Source organism: Rattus norvegicus, chromosome 17, assembly GCF_036323735.1.
Source record: "Rattus norvegicus strain BN/NHsdMcwi chromosome 17, GRCr8, whole genome shotgun sequence".
NCBI lineage: Eukaryota > Metazoa > Chordata > Mammalia > Rodentia > Muridae > Rattus > Rattus norvegicus.
The window spans coordinates 50,434,448-50,454,553 of NC_086035.1; the positions used below are offsets into that span (position 1 = coordinate 50,434,448).

A 20,106-nucleotide genomic window follows, 5' to 3' on the forward strand; every position below is an offset into this window, starting at 1 on the left:
TAAAACCCAGTGATTCGTCAGGAGAATTTGAAACACAAATAAGAAATGCATTCACATATAGTCTTGATCTGCATACACGGTATCACCATACACAAAGCTATACTAGTAGACATTTCTCAAGATGAGGCATACTTGTATGATACGTTCTCCTCTCACTACAATGACTCTACAGATTGGCTTTTCTCTCCAGTCAGAGCTCTTTCTTTATGTACTTACAAACATAAAAATGCCAGAAAGAAAAGTGACTAAAAATGAAGCTGCCATGAGGCTGATTATGCATCATATGGTTGCCAGTGATTCATAGACTGAGTGTCCACAGCCAGCAATAGAAGGAGGTCTCCCCATAGCTGTTATTTGCGCTCTAGTAATTGCTGGTTCCCAGGAAGCACCAGTAACCAGCAATGACTGGGATGGAGGGGTGGGGAAGTGAGGCAGGGCCACGGAGCACAACCCAGAGGTGGAGCAAGCACACATCTGCACAAATAACAACTCAGGCATAAATTGCTCCAAAGTAACTTGTCCCACTGGAACAAGATTTCAAGAAGAAAATAACCACTCTTGAAAAAGTACTTGTAACTTGGAGATTACCAAAGATTTATTTGGAATGACACAGCACTGAGAACACAACTGTTACAGATGGTTTGTGGTACAGCATACATCACCTCGTTCATTTTAGAATGATCTGTGAAGATGAGTTGCATAAATAGAATGTGAAAGTATATAGGAGCTTTTGTAAATAGGTTCTTTAGCCCCCTCATACAGCCAATCATATAAAGGCAGAAATGATGACTGCATAGTTGCTGGTCCATGGATTTACTGGACTGAGCAGCTGGGCAGCTATACAACCAGGCCCTGCTCTCTCCAAAGGGGCAGCAGCGTAGACACTGTATCTGTTATATCATCCTGAAAACTGCACACAACACACACAGACACTGTCAACTAACTGTTTTGGCAATGGGATGAGTGGTTTTGCCTCAAGGCAAAACTGCAGCTGTAATGTCCACGAATAAGAGCAATGCGTGTATCAATGACGAAGGCGAAGAGCTACAGTGGAAAGGGAAGGAATCAGCTATGTATATGTAGCCATCTGCATACACATAGGTCCAGCAGGCATGGGAACTAGCTTGTGCGACTGTGTGTCCGTATAGATGTATATAGAGGTGATTGGAAAAGACTGTTAAGAACGTTTGCAGCTGTTCAGTTTTAATCGCAGTAAACTTGAAAGGAAAAGAGAGCACGTGCTCACTCACATCGGGCAAGGGAGTAAGATAATGTCTTACTACAGGATAACTCATCACATCTGCAGGGCAATCACTCAACACCACACACTTGATGCAAAGAAGTCAAAGTCTGGTCTGGAGAAAGCTACTTTAGATTTGGTGGGAGGGGAATCAAGTACCAGTGTCCATGGTTAGACAAAGCACAAACAGACCTCTACTGAACACAGGGAACAGAGTAAGGACTCTTTCCTTAATTTGTTTTTTCCCCTCTTATAGCTTTTGCATACATGCTCTATTGATCGGTCTTCTCAAGCCTCATCTGGCACCTGTCTGTCAGTCATTAAGAGTGTAGTAGCAAAAGTGAACTCCTCTGAATTTCATGAAGGTTTAAAAACCCAGTCACATGACCCTTTTGCAACATCTGCAGCCCTACTCCCGGCGTCGTGTGAAGTTCTCTGGAAAGAGGCCTTTGTATGTGGCCAGGTCTCTGTACTGAAGCCAGTCTGACTCCTTCACCCCCACCAACCAGCCTGCATCCTGCAAGACAAAAACAGTGTTTCAGAGTCAGGCAAATGTCAGAGTACACAGAGCTAAGAACTTACACAATAACCCATTCTGCTAGTACTGTGACCTCAGGATGCCACACTACTATAAAACACTGTAAATTTTGGTCATTTAAACATTATTTTTAAAGAGAAATAATTTGAGTCATGTATTATCATACATACTTAACTGAAGGTAAATTTTAACATTCTAATTTTCTATATGGCCTATTTAATTAGCATTATCTGAGTTATAAGTTGTTAAGGAAAAGAGATTTTACATGAAAATATGGTAAGCAAAGAATCCAACCATCTTGTGGTTCACAATGGACTAAGGAGTGAGAGAATGATTCTTGCTGGCAGGGAGGGTCAAACACCTTAAGTTGTTAAGTTAGAAAATAATGCTGACATGGCCACCAAATGTCTGGTGCTATTTTCTTATAGGAAAGCACTGCCCCAGAGCTCACACCACATATCCCCAATAAACACTAAGTAGAAGGCTCCCCACTACTGAATGCTGGACAAGTGTTGCTGACACTGCTGTTGCTGCTCTTGCTGATATCTGATGTTTCTCGTCCATGTGGATTACAGGGATGGTTGAGGCTGTGGGGTTCTTGCTGGAGACACATGTTCTTTCTAAATGAGCTTTGTTTTTTCATAGGTTCTGCCATTTAGCCATAGAAAGGCCAGAGAAGTATGGGTGACTCTGATGGCCACCTACAGAATGGGAGACTACTGCAATAACTGAGAATTACAAGCTGCTCTTTGCCCTCTGGAGGGGGTAACATGCACAGGCATGTACTACATGGAAAACAGTGAGAAATGACTATCTTTATTATGTTAACCAACGCAGGAAAGGCAGACACTTACAAAGAGGGATGGTCAGATTTAATCTGAACCAGTCCTCCATGAAACTCAAGTACATCTGATAAAAAAGAGGTCTCAAAAATTAAAGAAAAGGTTGGATGTATCCCCTTTGATATCATCAGACACTATAAACTGATGATTCTTAAAAAGACAAGAAATATGAGCACTTAGACAGGCCAATTTTGGAGAGACAGATAAAAAACCTCACAAAAATAGTCAAGGAAAAATCGCCCTAATAAACTGACTGATAATAGTCTAGCTGATGAGGAAAGGTGCCGTCCTTCAAATTACGATATCACCTATGTGAAGGACAGTTATATCTATATGAAGGACAGATAAGTAAACAATCCCCAAGCCTCTAGTGTGCAGAGGAAAGGTCAGTTCCCCTCCCACAGGATTCTATTTGGAGTGAGTCAAAATCTAATGAGACCAAATAGAGCGAGGCATTTTTAAATCATTTCAACGGAGAACAAAAGATAAGAAGCGATATCCACAAAGCCATAATGAAGATATATTCTAACACATTACTCTGAAATACAACTTTAACTGGAAAGTGGAGGATATTAGGCGATATAAATCTTTAGCTAAGGAAAATTAAAGTTGAACTGCTTAAAATATGTGGTAGAGAAGAATTTCCAGTTTTGAATATGGTGGAACAGTTTGTACTGGATAAATGCCTCTGCCTAGAATAAGCACTCAGACAACCATGCGTGTGTATGTGCATAAATGAATCTATACATTGGCAACTGTTTGTGGTGAAATATGATTATAAAATATAGTCTATATAAAGTGAATGGATATAAATCAGGTGCAGAGCTAGCTGAAGGCACCAAGACAAAAAGCAAATAGAATATTTAACCCTTGAATGTAGGGAATCACTGTGGGTGAGAAGAGGCTAATACAGCTTTTCCCCAAGGATTGTCCTCACTCTTGTATGCTGCAGGAGCATAGAATTTGAAGACACAAGAGCAGCTATATACTAGTGGATAGGAAAGTTCTGGAAAGAGGAATCCCCCAAGTATACAGAGGCACTTTCCTTAAATCCTAGGCTGCACCTATAAATGATACTTCAAGAACTAGGGGAGAAACAATAGTAAAATATCTGAGAACAGCAAGAGAGTTCCAGCACTGCCAGTAAAGGGGGAGTTTGGAGTTTATATCTGAGCGGGGCTGGAGAAGCGACTCAGCGGTTAAGAGTGGGAACACGAGTGAGCACCAGAGTTCGGCTCCAAGCATTTGAGTGGCTCTTAGAACCCACATCAGATGGCCCACGACCACCTGTAATTCAGGCCAGGACATTTGACACCCAGCTCACATCCCCACACAGCCACATATGCATACATGAAGCTTAAAAGAAAAATAAATATTAAAAATAATGCAAACCAAGTTAGGAGAATCGGCAAAACTACACTATAGGCTTTCTATAGACAACTCCCCTAAAAACACTTTATGGTTTAGAGGTAGAAATATCACCCTAGGAAAAAGAACTTATGAAAAGACTGCAGACAAATATTCTAAGAAAATGCAGAACAAACAATCTTCCACAAATTTAGGGTAATAAGTTAGTAATTTAAGTGCCTGTTGGAACAAAGCTAAATAACCTTTAGATATAGAAAACAGACTCTAGCTCCCTACAGTGTAGTGTTCATTCACTGTATTCAGTATAAATAGAAATGTTACCAGACCCAAGGGCAATATTAGTAAACTATGTCCTATGGACAAAAGGCAATGGACAGGAATATGCCCTTAAGTCCTACATATGTCCAAATATTTGGAATCCATTAGAAATACTGAGTCAGCTAGAAGTACTGAATCCTTTAGTTAGAAATACTGAATCAGCCTCGGATCCCGGCCCGCAGCAGCTCTCTGCTCCCAAACCCCGTGGGAGAGAGACCTCATCGCCTGGTCAGGTGGGCACTCCTGAGGCTGCAGAGCGGAGGAGACCACCAACACTGCACAACCCTGCCCACATCCCTGGCCCAAGAGGAAACTGTATAAGGCCTCTGGGTTCCCGTAGAGGAGGGCCCAAGAGCAGCAGGACCGCTGGGTCTGAGACACCACCAGAACCTGAAGTGATCTACCGGATAAACAGTTCTCTGCACCCAAATCCCGTGGGAGGGAGAGCTAAACCTTCAGAGAGGCAGGCACTCCTGGGAAACCAGAAGAGACTGCACTCTGCACACATCTCTGACGCCAGAGGAAAACACCAAACACCATCTGGAACCCTGGTGCACGGAAGCTCCCGGAAAGGGCGGCGCAGATCTTCCTGGTTGCTGCCGCCGTAGAGAGCTCATAAGCAACACGCCACCAGCAAACTTGAGCCTCGGGTCCACAGGTAAGACCAACTTTTCTGCTGCAAGTGACCTGCCTGGTGAACTCCAGACACAGGCCCACAGGAACAGCTGAAGACCCGTAGATAGGAAAAACTACACGCCCGAAAGCAGAACACTCTGTCCCCATAACTGGCTGAAAGAAAACAGGAAAACAGGTCTACAGCACTCCTGACACACAGGCTTACAGGACAGTCTAGCCACTGTCAGAAATAGCAGAACAAAGTAACACTAGAGATAATCTGATGGTGAGAGGGAAGTGCAGGAACCCAAGCAACAGAAACCAAGACTACATGGCATCATAGGAGCCCAATTCTCCCACCAAAACAAACACGGAATATCCAAATACACCAGAAAAGCAAGACCTAGATTTAAAATCATATTTGATCATGATGCTGGAGGACTTCAAGAAAGACGTAAAGAACTCCCTTAGAGAAACACAGGAAAACATTAATAAACAAGTAGAAGCCTACAGAGAGGGATCGCAAAAATCCCTGAAAGAATTCCAGGAAAACATAAATAAACAAGTAGAAGCACATAGAGAGGAGTCACAAAAATCCCTGAAAGAATTCCAGGAAAACACAATCAAACAGTTGAAGGAATTAAAAATGGAAATAGAAGCAATCAAGAAAGAACACATGGAAACAACCCTGGATATAGAAAACCGAAAGAAGAGACAAGGAGCTGTAGATACGAGCTTTACCAACCGAATATACGAGATGGAAGAGAGAATCTCAGGAGCAGAAGATTCCATAGAAATCATCGACTCAACTGTCAAAGATAATGTAAAGCGGAAAAAGCTACTGGTCCAAAACATACAGGAAATCCAGGACTCAATGAGAAGATCAAACCTAAGGATAATAGGTATAGAAGAGAGTGAAGACTCCCAGCTCAAAGGACCAGTAAATATCTTCAACAAAATCATAGAAGAAAACTTCCCTAACCTAAAAAAAGAGATACCCATAGGCATACAAGAAGCCTACAGAACTCCAAATAGATTGGACCAGAAAAGAAACACCTCCCGTCACATAATTGTCAAAACACCAAACGCACAAAATAAAGAAAGAATATTAAAAGCAGTAAGGGAAAAAGGTCAAGTAGCATATAAAGGCAGACCTATCAGAATCACACCAGACTTTTCGCCAGAAACTATGAAGGCCAGAAGATCCTGGACAGATGTCATACAGACCCTAAGAGAACACAAATGCCAGCCCAGGTTACTGTATCCAGCAAAACTCTCAATTAACAAAGATGGAGAAACCAAGATATTCCATGACAAAACCAAATTTACACAATATCTTTCTACAAATGCAGTACTACAAAGGATAATAAATGGTAAAGCACAACATAAGGAGGCAAGCTATACCCTAGAAGAAGCAAGAAACTAATCGTCTTGGCAACAAAACAAAGAGAAGAAAAGCGCACAAACATAACCTCATATCCAAATATGAATATAACAGGAAGCAATAATCACTATTCCTTAATATCTCTCAACATCAATGGCCTCAACTCCCAAATAAAAAGACATAGATTAACAAACTGGATACGCAACGAGGACCCTGCATTCTGCTGCCTACTGGAAACACACCTCAGAGACAAAGACAGACACTACCTCAGAGTGAAAGGCTGGAAAACAAATTTCCAAGCAAATGGTCTGAAGAAGCAAGCTGGAGTAGCCATTCTAATATCAAATAAAATCAATTTTCAACTAAAATTCATCAAAAAAGATAAAGAAGGAAACTTCATATTCATCAAAGGAAAAATCATCCAAGATGAACTCTCAATCCTAAATATCTATGCCTCAAATACAAGGGCACCTACATATGTAAAAGAAACCTTACTAAAGCTCAAAACACACATTGCACCTCACACAATAATAGTAGGAGACTTCAACACCCCACTCTCATCAATGGACAGATCATGGAAACAGAAATTAAACAGAGACGTAGACAGACTAAGAGAAGTCATGAGCCAAATGGACTTAACAGATATTTATAAAACATTCTATCCAAAAACAAAAGGATATACCTTCTTCTCAGCTCCTCATGGTACTTTCTCCAAAACTGACCATATGATTGTCAAAAAAAGGGCCTCAACAGGTACCGAAAGATAGAAATAATCCCATGCGTGCTATTGGACCACCACGGCCTAAAACTCGTCTTCAATAACAATAAGGGAAGAATGCCCACATATACGTGGAAATTGAACAATGCTATACTCAATGATAACCTGGTCAAGGAAGAAATAAAGAAAGAAATTAAAGACTTTTTAGAATTTAATGAAAATGAAGGTACAACATACCCAAACTTATGGGACACAATGAAAGCTGTGCCAAGGGGAAAACTCATACCTCTGAGTGCCTGCAGAAAGAAATAGGAAAGAGCTTATGTCAGCAGCTTGACAACACACCTAACAGCTCTAGAACAAAAAGAAGCAAATATACCCAGGAGGAGTAGAAGGCAGGAAATAATCAAACTCAGAGCTGAAATCAACCTAGTAGAAACAAAAAGGACCATGGAAAGAATCAACAGAACCAAAAGTTGGTTCTTTGAGAAAATCTACAAGATAGATAAACACTTAGCCAGAGTAATGAGAGGACCCAGAGAGTGTGTCCAAATTAACAAAATCAGAAATGAAAAGGGAGACATAACTACATATTCAGAGGAAATTCAAAAAAATCATCAGATCTTACTATAAAAGCCTATATTCAACAAACCTTGAAAATCTGCAGGAAATGGACAATTTCCTAGACAGATTCCAGGTAACGAAGTTAAATCAGGAACAGATAAACCAGTTAAACAACCCCATAACTCCTAAGGAAATAGAAGCAGTCATTAAAGGTCTCCCAAACAAAAAGAGCCCAGGTCCAGACGGGTTTAGTGCAGAATTTTATCAGACCTTCATAGAAGACCTCGTACCAATATTATCCAAACTATTCCACAAAATTGAAACAGATGGAGAACTGCCGAACTCCTTCTATGAAGCCACAATTACTTTTATACCTAAACCACACAAAGACCCAACAAAGAAAGAGAACTTCAGACCAATTTCCCTTATGAATATCGACGCAAAAATACTCAATAAAATTCTGGCAAACCGAATCCAAGAGCACATCAAAACAAATATCCACCATGATCAAGTAGGCTTCATCCCAGGCATGCAGGGATGGTTTAATATACGGAAAACCATCAACGTGATCCATTATATAAACAAACTGAAAGAATAAAACCACATGATCATTTCATTAGATGCTGAGAAAGCATTTGACAAAATTCAACACCCCTTCATGATAAAAAGTCCTGGAAAGAATAGGAATTCAAAGCCCATACCTAAACATAGTAAAAGCCATATACAGCAAACCAGTTGCTAACATTAAACTAAATGGAGAGAAACTTGAAGCAATCCCACTAAAATCAGGGACTAGACAAGGCTGCCCACTCTCTCCCTACTTATTCAATATAGTTCTTGAAGTTCTAGCCAGAGCAATCAGACAACAAAAGGAGGTCAAGGGGATACAGATCGGAAAAGAAGAAGTCAAAATATCACTATTTGCAGATGATATGATAGTATATTTAAGTGATTCCAAAAGTTCCACCAGAGAACTACTAAAGCTGATAAACAACTTCAGCAAACTGACTGGGTATAAAATTAACTCAAATAAATCAGTAGCCTTCCTCTACACAAAAGAGAAACAAGCCGAGAAAGAAATTAGGGAAACGACATCCTTCATACTAGATCCAAATAATATAAAGTACCTCGGTGTGACTTTAACCAAGCAAGTAAAAGATCTGTTCAATAAGAACTTCAAGACTCTGAAGAAAGAAATTGAAGAAGACCTCAGAAGATGGAAAGATCTCCCATGCTCATGGATTGGCAGGATTAATAAAGTAAAAATGGCCATTTTACCAAAAGTGATCTACAGATTCAATGCAATCCCCATCAAAATACCAATCCAATTCTTCAAAGAGTTAGACAGAACAATTTGCAAATTCATCTGGAATAACAAAAAACCCAGGATAGCTAAAACTATTCTCAACAATAAAAGGACTTCAGGGGGAATCACTATCCCTGAACTCAAGCAGTATTACAGAGCAGTAGTGATAAAAACTGCATGGTATTGGTACATAGACAGACAGATCGACCAATGGAACAGAATTGAAGACCCAGAAATGAACCCACACACCTATGGTCACTTGATTTTTGACAAAGGAGCCAAAATCATCAAAAGGAAAAAAGATAGCATTTTCAGCAAATGGTGCTGGTTCAACTGGAGGTCAACATGTAGAAGAATGCAGATCGATCCATGCTTATCACCCTGTACAAAGCTTAAGTCCAAGTGGATCAAGGACCTCCACATCAAACCAGATACACTCAAACTAATAGAAGAAAAACTAGGGCAGCATCTGGAACACATGGGCACTGGAAAAAATTTCCTGAATGAAACACCAATGGCTTATGCTCTAAGATCAAGAATCGACAAATGGGATCTCATAAAACTGCAAAGCTTCTGTAAGGCAAAGGACACTGTGGTTAGGACAAAACGGCAACCAACAGATTGGGAAAAGATCTTTACCAATCCTACAAAAGATAGAGGCCTTATATCCAAAATATACAAAGAACTCAAAAAGTTTGACCGCAGGGAGACAAATAACCCTATTAAAAATGGGGTTCAGAGCTAAACAAAGAATTCACAGCTGAGGAATGCCGAATGGCTGAGAAACACCTAAAGAAATATTCAACATCTTTAGTCATAAGGGAAATGCAAATCAAAACAACCCTGAGATTTCACCTCACACCAGCGAGAATGGCTAAGATCAAAAACTCAGGTGACAGCAGATGCTGGCGAGGATGTGGAGAAAGAGGAACAGTCCTCCATTGTTGGTGGGATTGCAGACTGGTACAACCATTCTGGAAATCAGTCTGGAGGTTCCTCAGAAAATTGGACATTGAACTGCCTGAGGATCCAGCTATACCTCTCTTGGGCATATACCCACAAGATGCCCCAACATATAAAAAAGACACGTGCTCCACTATGTTCATCGCAGCCTTATTTATAATAGCCAGAAGCTGGAAAGAACCCAGATGCCCTTCAACAGAGGAATGGATACAGAAAATGTGGTACATCTACACAATGGAATATTACTCAGCTATCAAAAACAACGGCTTTATGAAATTCGTACGCAAATGGTTGGAACTGGAAAATATCATCCTGAGTGAGCTAACCCAAACAGAGAAAGACATACATGGTATGCACTCACTGATAAGTGGCTATTAGCCCCAATGCTTGAATTACCCTAGATGCCTAGAACAAATGAAACTCAAGACGGATGATCAAAATGTGAATGCTTCACTCCTTCTTTAAAAGGTGAATAAGAATACACTTGGCAGGGAATAGAGAGGCAAAGATTAAAACAGACACAGAAGGAACACCCATTCAGAGCCTACCCCACATGTGGCCCATACATATACAGCCATCCAATTAGACAAGATGGATGAAGCAAAGAAGTGCAGGCTGACAGGAGCCAGATGTGGATCGCTCCTGAGAGACACAGCCAGAATACAGCAAACACAGAGGCAAATGCCAGCAGCAAACCAATGAACTGAGAATAGGACCCCCGTTGAAGGAATCAGCAAAAGAACTGGAAGAGCTTGAAGGAGCTCAAGACCCCTTATGAACAACAATGCCAAGCAACCAGAGCTTCCAGGGACTAAGCCACTACCTAAAGAGTATACATGGACTGACCCTGGACTCTGACCTCATAGGTAGCAATGAATATCCTAGTAAGAGCACCAGTGGAAGGGGAAGCCCTGGGTCCTGCTAAGACTGAACCCCCAGTGAACTAGATTGTTGGGGGGAGGGCGGCAATGGGGGGAGGATGGGGAGGGGAACACTGATAAGAAAGGGGAGGGGGGAGAGGTATGTTTGCCCGGAAACGGGGAAAGGGAATAACACTCGAGATGTTTATAAGAAATACTCAAGTTAATAAAAAAAAAAGAAATACTGAATCAGTTATTATAAGTTTGTTCAAGTATCTAAGTTGAAAGACAGTGATTATGAGACAGTAGAGGGGAAATTTTAGCAAGGAAATGGATACTAAATAGAAGGATAACAGAGGAGTGGCAGAAAGAATGTGCAGTGTGCTGGTATGGCTGCTGCATAAACTTAAAAAACACAGAGCAACAGAGGAATTCTAATAAATTCCCCATCCAGACTATCACGGTGAAATATATATCAATTTAAAAAGTCAGGCTGTCAGGCATTAACTTTGAACATAATAGAATTATAAATTCAGAAACAGAGAAGAAAAAGAAGGAGGAAGAAAAGAATTAAAGAGTGAGTAGTTGATAGTTTTCCATACACTGAAAAATACAATGTTGTGAGTCAAAGAAGCAAAATGAATCCCAAGTAGGAAATCACACACACACACACACACACACACACACACACACACACACACCATATCATTGTTAAACTCATCTATTACATTGAAGGACTCTAGTACTTACTGAAGTGTAAGAGCTATTAAGAGCCTGGTAGAAAGTAGGTAGGTTATGGAGTTCCTATGAAGGACTCTAAAGGCTTTCACCAGCTTTACACCTCAGGTCAAGATTAGGCTAAATACCAGCTTCCTGCCTCAGGTCAAGGCTAGGCCAAGTTCCATTCTCCACTCGCAGTTCTTGGGAGGAGCAGGGACATTCTCGAAAAACCACAGAATGTACTGACTAATAGTCACCTGACCCTCTGGTCCCAGATAGAGTTTGAATGCATGTCATATGCTTGCTAGCCAATAGATCCAAAGGTCAATATGTTTAGCCAATAAGTTTAAACTATAACCTTGTTGATGTAACCTGTACCCCTAAAAAGTATAAAAACTGTTTGTTATAGTCATTTGGGGTCACTTTCCAGGCGTTGCCATGAGGGGCTGATTGAAGGTCGACCCTGACGCACCAGAAAATACACCTCTTTCATTTGCTCGTTTGCATCGAACTCTATTCTCGTGTCTCACTTTGGGGCCGGGGAGTCTTCCAGTAGTTAAGACTCACTTTGAGCCTTATGGTAGCAGCATGTTAGAAAACAGAAATGCTACAGGAAGTCCCTTGTCCAGCTGACCCTCGACATGTTCAATATGGCTGGACACACCTTCCAGTCTTTACATTACCTGGTCGGCTTCTGAGTCTGAGGGCACCACGAGCACCACATCACCCCTTTGTAGGGTAAGTTCATCAGAGTTCGCTGCCTCGAAGTCATGCAGAGTTTCCACCTGCAACATATTTAAAAGGAATTAGTTACTTTTAGAAAGAGGCTGAGTGTGCTGACTCTGCCTGTAACCCTGGCACCCAGGAGTCTGGCAGGACACTAGTCATGACTTCAAGCCAGCTTGGGCTCACTATTAAGTCCAGACAAGCAAGGGCTGCAGGCTACACAGTGAGACCCTGCTTCAAAATAAAGAGAGGAAAGGAAGGAAGGAAGGAAGGAAGGAAGGAAGGAAGGAAGGAAGGAAGGAAGGAAGGAAAGGAGGGAGGGAGGGATGGAGGGAGGGAGGGAGGGAGGGAGGAAGGAAGGAAGGAAGGAAGGAAGGAAGGAAGGAAGGGGGAACATCATAGCTCCCAATAAGATCACGCAGACACTGCTAGAAGCTTTCTCCTAGTACATAAAGGATGAAGATATGTATTGGAATGCTGCCATGCATGGGGTGTGGTTTGCTGCGGACGTTCTTTGTGGCTTCGGGTAGTAAGAGGCATGGAAAACAGCAAGACAAGGGCTGTAGTGGTGGGTCACTGGGGTAATGCCTTCAAAAGAATTAATGGGTTTCTCATAGGACCATGGTTTATTCTCCAAAAAGAAAATGAGAGAGTGAGATTTGAGATTTTCCTTACTCTGGCTTTCTGTGTCATGTGACCATTTCTTCTCACAAGATAGCATCTGCATGCAGCCAGAGCAGAGCCAGGGGCAGTGCTCTTTGAACTTCCCACTGTAGGCTAAATGGATTATTTGTCTTTCTAAAGACCTAGAATCCAGCATTTTCACATCATAATATAAATTTAATATCATAAAATAGGCAAACATAAATCTCAAGGGGAGGAAAACACCCTTGCTTCTTACTGACCTATACAAGGCCATTTGTATCTATATTTATTAATTAAGTGCAATATACAGTAGCTGAACTTTAGGCTGTTAGTTTTCATTAGCTATTTATTGCTACTGATGACTGTTTAAGTTGAACTAAACAAGCTAGGCTAAAAAGCTGTTTTAAATAATGAAAAACAAGACAAACCACCATTTGCATGTTATATAAGAATTAATATTTAATTAAACAAATGGCTTTTTAAAAATACATTTTCATCCTTTTCTATTAACACATTATACCATAGCAGCCTGCTTTTCCTTTGCATTAATTTTTTTTCAGATTTATATTATGGGAAAAGCATAAAGGCTAACATACAATACCACATGCCTCAGCTTGAGGGACTCTCTACTCCTGGCCAGTTTTATTTCTCCTATGTTGATTCCTTAAAAACACCTGCACATTCAAGATGAAGCAGTCAACATTTAAAATATGCATTTTCTGTGTACAATAAAAACTATCAGAGCTATAACTGACTGTTATCCAAAAATTAATTCATGCATGAGAGCAGAAGGCCAGGGAAGGGTTGAGAAGGGCACTGTGGGTCACACTGCAGTGATTGGAAAGCTAAGCATGGGTCCGTCATGTCTCAGCCTTGCCTAGCACAATTTCCTGATTTTACATGCACTGCTTAAACAACTAACCAGGTTTTTAACCCCAACATTAACCCATATGTTTAGTTATTTTGCCCACATTAATCACTATCACCCTCCAGTACAAAGTGGCAATTTCCCTCTAAAGGAGGGACAGAGAATGGATCAATCCCATTCTTATGAACAGATTATTTATACGTACCTATACTTAACCTACACGCACGCACACACACACACACACACACACACACACACACACACACACACACACACACACACTTTAAAATAAAAATGGGTATCCAGGCAAGGTGGTCTGTGCCCATCACCCAGATGTCTGGGAGACTAGAGCAGAAGCTCACAAGGTAAAGACCTGCCTATCAAACTTAGCAAGGCCCTATCTCTAAATTAAAAAGGACAAAAGTTTGTAGCAAAGTGGCAGGATGCTAGCTTAGCATGCACAAAGCTCTGAGTTTGCACTCAGGACAGCAAAAGAAAGAACCAACCAAGCCAAAACAAGGGCTGTTTTGAAATACACTATCAAATTATACAATGCTTACAATTTCTAGTCAGATTCTTCTGGGGACCTTATCTGCCACAACCCTGGGCTGTAAATGGCTTTTCTGGGCAATTATTGTTGTTGTTGGGCAATTGTTGTTGTTTTGTTGACCAGTAAGTAGGCTTTATTTAGTTCCTGGCCAGAACTTTTTTCTTCCCAGGAATGGAGGCTTGTTTCTTTCTTCCTTTTCACAGTGTCTTTAGACACTTGATTTTGGACTTGTTGTTGGTCCCTCACTCTGCATTTGGACTGCATGACTCTGTTTCCTGTCTGTTTGACAATTCCTAATGAAACATAAAGTATGCTTGACTTGAAAGGCCTGGTCTGAGCCAGGCTACACAGACTCAGCTCTGCAGGAGGCATGGGAAGGTATTACTGTACATCTTGCTTGCCCAAAGCATGGACTTGGGGGCATTTTCCTGGGAGATGTCAGGGTAAAGAAAAAGCAGATGTGAGAAACAAGAGACAAAACGATGACAACGGTGACAATGACAACAGAACCCACACACTGGAAAACCAGAAAGTGATGCAAAGAAAACTAAAACAACAATGACTCTGAAGTGACAATACAAAGACCTTGTAGAGAAAGCCAGGAGGCAGTTCCTGAGCGGCATCCCCTGCAGACAGCGAAGCATCCACAGCACCTGCTGGTGCAGGCGTAGCAGCCTGAGAATCCAGAGGCGTGGGCTCTGTAGCCAGTTCCTGCTTCTCACCGGCTGGGCCCTGGGGAGCCACGTCCTCAGTGGCCTCCCTTGTTTCAGTACCCGTAGTGGTTTCTTGGTGTTCTTCTCCTTCATGGTTGGAGGCTGGCTCTATGACAACAGAAGGGATGACCTTTTCCTGGTGGTTAGAGAAGTGGACAGTGTCACGACCTGGGAAAGGATAGGTGTGTTTGTTTGTTCTTAGGGCAGTCTCTTCTCCCCGCCACCCACACTTTCTCTATCCTACTAACCCGCAGTTCCAAGCCCACTAAGTTTGCAGACTGTGGACCTAGCCCTGACTTTTTCACTGTCTCTCTTGAGTACTAAACACTTAATGAGAATCCTATCTCGATCCTTGAGCAGTCCCACTCCTGGAAAATGGAGGATTCTATGAGCAATTCCACAGTGGTGGGAGGATGAAAAGGGAGAGGGTCTGCCCAGAGTGGGTAGGAAGCTATCCTGAAAAGAAAACACAAGGGAGGACTTCCTGTTGCTGTCACACTCTGCAATGGCTGTTCATTATCCTTGGGGCCTGGCATGTGATCTTTTTGATTGCTGCAGGAGAAACCAGAACCAGTTCTAACTTCCTGTGTGGGCTCATCTGACTGTTTCCTTGAAAACTGGGATTAGCATCGATGAGAGAAGCCCTCTAGGGAATCTGCTATGCTCTAATAATGATCAACATGAAATAGTGACAATAGTAACTCAGAGTCACTACTTACATCAAGTTCCCAGCAAGGGCTGGCCCTGGGCTAAGCCTTTGGGGGACAATTATAACTCAAATAGCTCTATCATTTTTATCGCAATCTTCCTTCCTCTCTCTATTGTGGATTTTCTCATTGTGGTGATCTGAATAAAAATGGCTCCGTAGACTCATAAAGAGTGTCTTTATGTGGCCTTGGAGCAAGTGTGTCACTGTGGGGAGTGTGTCACTCAGAGGTTTCAGAAGCAGGCATAGTGGTGCACTGTCTCTTTCTGCTGCTTGTGGACCCAGAAGTAGAAGTCTCAGCTCCTCCTCCAGCACCATGCCTGTTGCATGGAACCATGCTTCCCACCATAGTGTAATGAACTAAACCTCAGAACTAGAAGCCAATTGAATGCTTTCCTTTGTAAGAGTAGCTGTGGCCATGATATCTTTTCACAGCAATAGAAACCCAAAGACACTCCTTATCTGTGCTTCATTTCCTCTATCGTGATTGAAACTTCTTCCTCCTTTTCTGTGCTTTGGCCACAGGTATAGGAAGTCTATTCCATACACCAAGCCAGCAGAAAAGACCCCACTAAATAGCCCTCTTATTAGAAGTCTCTCAAGGAACCCTTACCTGAGGAGCACCAGCTTCAAGCTCTGCTGCTTGAGGGCTCTCACTGCTTGCAAGCTCAGTGCTTTCCACATCGATTTTGGCTCCCTCAGGACTTTCGCCTTCTCCAGCAGGTAGGGCTGCCTTCTCTGCCTCTGCTTCCTCCCCTGGGGACCCCTCAGTTCCCACAGTCTCACCAGCATCAGTTCCAGGAGGGATCTGTAAGGTGGAGAGGGAAAATCACTATGCCCGTGTCTCCTGAGCCTCTACAAGGCCTCAGGCCCACTCCACTATTCTTCCCCAACTGCTAAAGCCCCCAGCACTGAGCTGCTTTGTCAGAAATAAAATCCCAGAAGTCAGGGGCAACAGAAACTGCTTGGAGCTCACTCTTCCTCAGAGCATCCTCAGAGCAGAATGATATGGATTCTGCATCCCTTAGCTTTCCCTTCAGCCAGGTATGGTGGATGGCATTGGAACAGGTGACATATACCATTCTTTAGAGGATTTTGCTAACTGGTGGGTGGATCTTTCTCAAGAGGCTATCTTTTGTTGTTGTTGCTGTTGCATGAAAGCAGACAACAGTGGATTGAGCATTAGGGAGCACCTCTTAAAACACCAAAGAGAACTGGGTTCCTTGAGGCCTGGCTCATGGAGGAACACCACAGTGGGATGACGACCCATCAAGCAGTCACAATCAGGATGGCTGCACTTTGTGATGGTCTCCACATCTGTGTGGATGAGGCTTCATAGTGAATCACCTTCAGGGAATGGGAATGACGGTGGGGTTTCCCCCAAAGAACACTAGAGGATGAGGGGAAATGGCTTCAAAATCCAATACACATCAGCAATATATAAATGCCCATGGAGCATCTGCTGGCTAGGAAAATGGCAAATCAGACTCTGGGTCTTTACTAAGGGAAGCAAAATTGATAAAAGTTTTCAGTAGTATTTAGAATGTGTGCTGATGAAATAAAGGAGGCACCATTATGTTTTAAATTTGGACAAAATGGTTGAGTCTAGCCTTTATTAGGACTCTAAAAATATCAGCATAGCAGACCTGATTCCAGAGGGTAGGAAAAAGAGGACTATTGAGAAAGAGTGTTAAGAACAAGTTTATATAGTATACCCAGGACATTCTGATGGGGTTAACATCAGTTGGTGCTTTCCTTTCCTGAATCAGCTCTCTGCTGTTCACTGCGTTAAGTCAGGAGATTGGCTCTCAATCCCGACTTCTGAAGTAGGGGTGGGGAGTAGCACTTATGTGCATCACAAATGTGGTATAGAATGTCAAGTCACAGAGGCACTCATCACGGTATTCTCTAAGGGCTCTCTTCTTCCTCAAAGTCACAGCTACTATAGTTCTTAAAATAATCTTCCATATGTGGCTACAGAGATGGCTCAGTAGCTAAGAGCACCGACTGCTCTTCCAGAAGACTCGGATTCAATTCCCAGCACCCAAATGGAAGCTTACAACTGTCTGTAGCTCCAAGATCTGACACCCTCACACAGATATTCAAGCAGAAAAAAACACCAAAGTACATAAAAATAATTAAAAAATTATAAAAATATTTTATGAAGCACTTTTTCTAAATATCAAATTTCACTTTGTGGGTAAATATTATTTGACACATCATGAAATGTCACTCATATTTGTAGAAACATCCAGGTCTCACGAAAGAATCTTCTACTATGCAAATGCAGCCAGTTGTCCCTTTTTCTTTATTCTTACACGGTTATTAAATACATGGACTAAAAAATGATCCTGTTGTATGAACAGTAGCTGATACTAATTTAAATGGATTTAAATGCTGATAGTTAATTAAAATGAGTTAAAGGTTATATGAAGATCTTTGTTCCAGTGAATGACTGAAAAGTCCAAGAACAAGAAAAATTTAAAATGTAAATTATACTTCCCATTTTAAGTAAACAGTGATGTTCTTTATAGATGTTGTCACTGTTGTCAAAAAAAAAAAGTACAATTAGTAACAACCTAGGAATTAATCTCAATTTTCGGAAGAAGAGAGAGCACTTGCTCATTGATTTAGGTGTTGGTAAAATCAGCAATTTTAGTCTGGGATGGAACTCAGTGGTAGAGTGCTCCCAGCTGAGACCCTAGTTTTAGTGCCAGGTATTGTTATAAAAGGAAGAGAAGACTGGAGAGAGGGAGGGAATAGACTTTCACTAGGATATTGAGACCTAGCAAGTGCTCTTCCACACTGGAACTGTTCATACATATGATATGAATGAAGTGAGTCATGGACTTGAATGGGGTAAACAAACTGTCTAGCCATAAATCTGTTATTTTTGCTTTTCATTTGCCTTGAAAAAGAGTTAAACCTATGACCAATCCGATGATTTCAATAGTTCAATATCTTGGGGGTTGGGGATTTAGCTCAGTGGTAGAGCACTTGCCTAGCAAGCGCAAGGCCCTGGGTTCAGTCCTCAGCTCCAGAAAGAAAAAATAGTTCAATATCTTTGAACAAGATGGACTCTAAATACATGCCAACAGAATGGCGAACCAGTCACATATGCACGCAGAGAGACAGACAGACAGACAGACAGACACATAATACTATAGATTAAAAAGCATGCATTTGCATTTCATAACATGTACCTCCACTTACATAAATTTTTTCATGCATATATGTTCTGAGCAGCACATATCATTCATTAGTAATTGGTATTGTTTTATGTGAATTAATGTTACTTCTTTAGAAGAAAGTATATTAATTTTATGGCATATTAATGGTATTGCCAAAGGTAATTTTATGTTTTGTTTTAAGATTTGTTCTATTTTACTAATATATATGTGTGATTGTGTCTTTATGTGTACATGTGTGCAGATTTCCGTGGAGGTCAGAAAAGGGCATCAGGTCTCCTGGAACTGGAATTACAGGTGGATATGAGGCACCCAACCGGGTGCTAGAAACTGAACTGGAGTCCTTTGGAAAGACAACGAGCACTGTTAACCACCTATCCATCTCAACAGAAAGACCAAAGGAAATTGTAAAACTCATATGATGCAAACAGCATCATTAGCTTATGCATGATAAGTTTCTGTCTGTCTGTCTGTGGGCTGTATCCTATTTTACTATCGCAAGATATACACATTATAGTGTATATCTTTGGCTGAGTGATAAGAACAGGGTTTGACAGAATCTTCTGGTTCTGGCTCCAACATTGCAGTGACACCAGCCACCAGCAGATGGCTCTGTCACATGAAAGGAACCTAATAAGAGGATGGCAAATAAAAGTCAACCAACCAGACCCTCCAGAGATCCAGGGAATAAACCACCAGCTGTTGGAAGACTCCTCCATACTCAATCATCAATCATTGTAGGCTCTGCCATTGCTTCAGTCACTTCTATGATTTCCCTTATGGAACAGCCTCCTGGTCATAGCTTAAATTTTGAAAATATAGCACTTGGGAAACTCAGATGGTCTTTGTCAGAATTCCCTTATGTCATCAATGCTGATTACAATAGAACTGATAGAATGTTTTTTATGGTGTTTTAGTGGTTTTTGGTTTCTCAATCCATCTGCATGTGCTCAGTTATTTTATTTACATTATCTCTGGCATAAATGACAATGATAAGTGAAGTCTACAAGAAGTATACACTGCACATTCTAAATACGTGACACAATCTGGTAACTGCGGGATGGCTTATGCTGGAGTCATATATGGCAAAGTTCCTGATGTTTGCTTCATAAAGACAGCTGATGGAAAGACCACTGAGCTCCAGGCTTTCTAGTTTATTCTGATTCTAAAGAACAATAACCCTGATGCACAGACAGATGACTCCTGCCGTTTTCAATCTATGTCCACCCTGTAGCTTGGGTAAGGAACCAGCTTTGATGGTGAATGTAGCATTC

At 41.5% G+C, this 20,106-nt stretch overlaps 1 protein-coding gene across 5 annotated transcripts in view; it reads right to left on the minus strand.

Moving 5' to 3' along the window:
- Positions 1-570: 570 nt before the first annotated feature.
- Amph (amphiphysin) overlaps positions 571-20,106 on the minus strand; it is a 243,566-nt gene continuing 224,030 nt past the window's right edge. For all 5 annotated transcript variants that reach the window (XM_039096041.2, XM_063276719.1, NM_022217.2 and 2 more), the window contains 4 exons: positions 16,258-16,452; positions 14,811-15,074; positions 12,120-12,221; positions 571-1,757 (listed from right to left, as the gene is read on the minus strand). In XM_039096041.2, the coding sequence (XP_038951969.1) occupies positions 1,650-1,757; positions 12,120-12,221; positions 14,811-15,074; positions 16,258-16,452 (669 nt within the window). In that variant the 3' untranslated portion in view covers positions 571-1,649. The remainder of the gene's footprint in view (positions 1,758-12,119; positions 12,222-14,810; positions 15,075-16,257; positions 16,453-20,106) is intronic.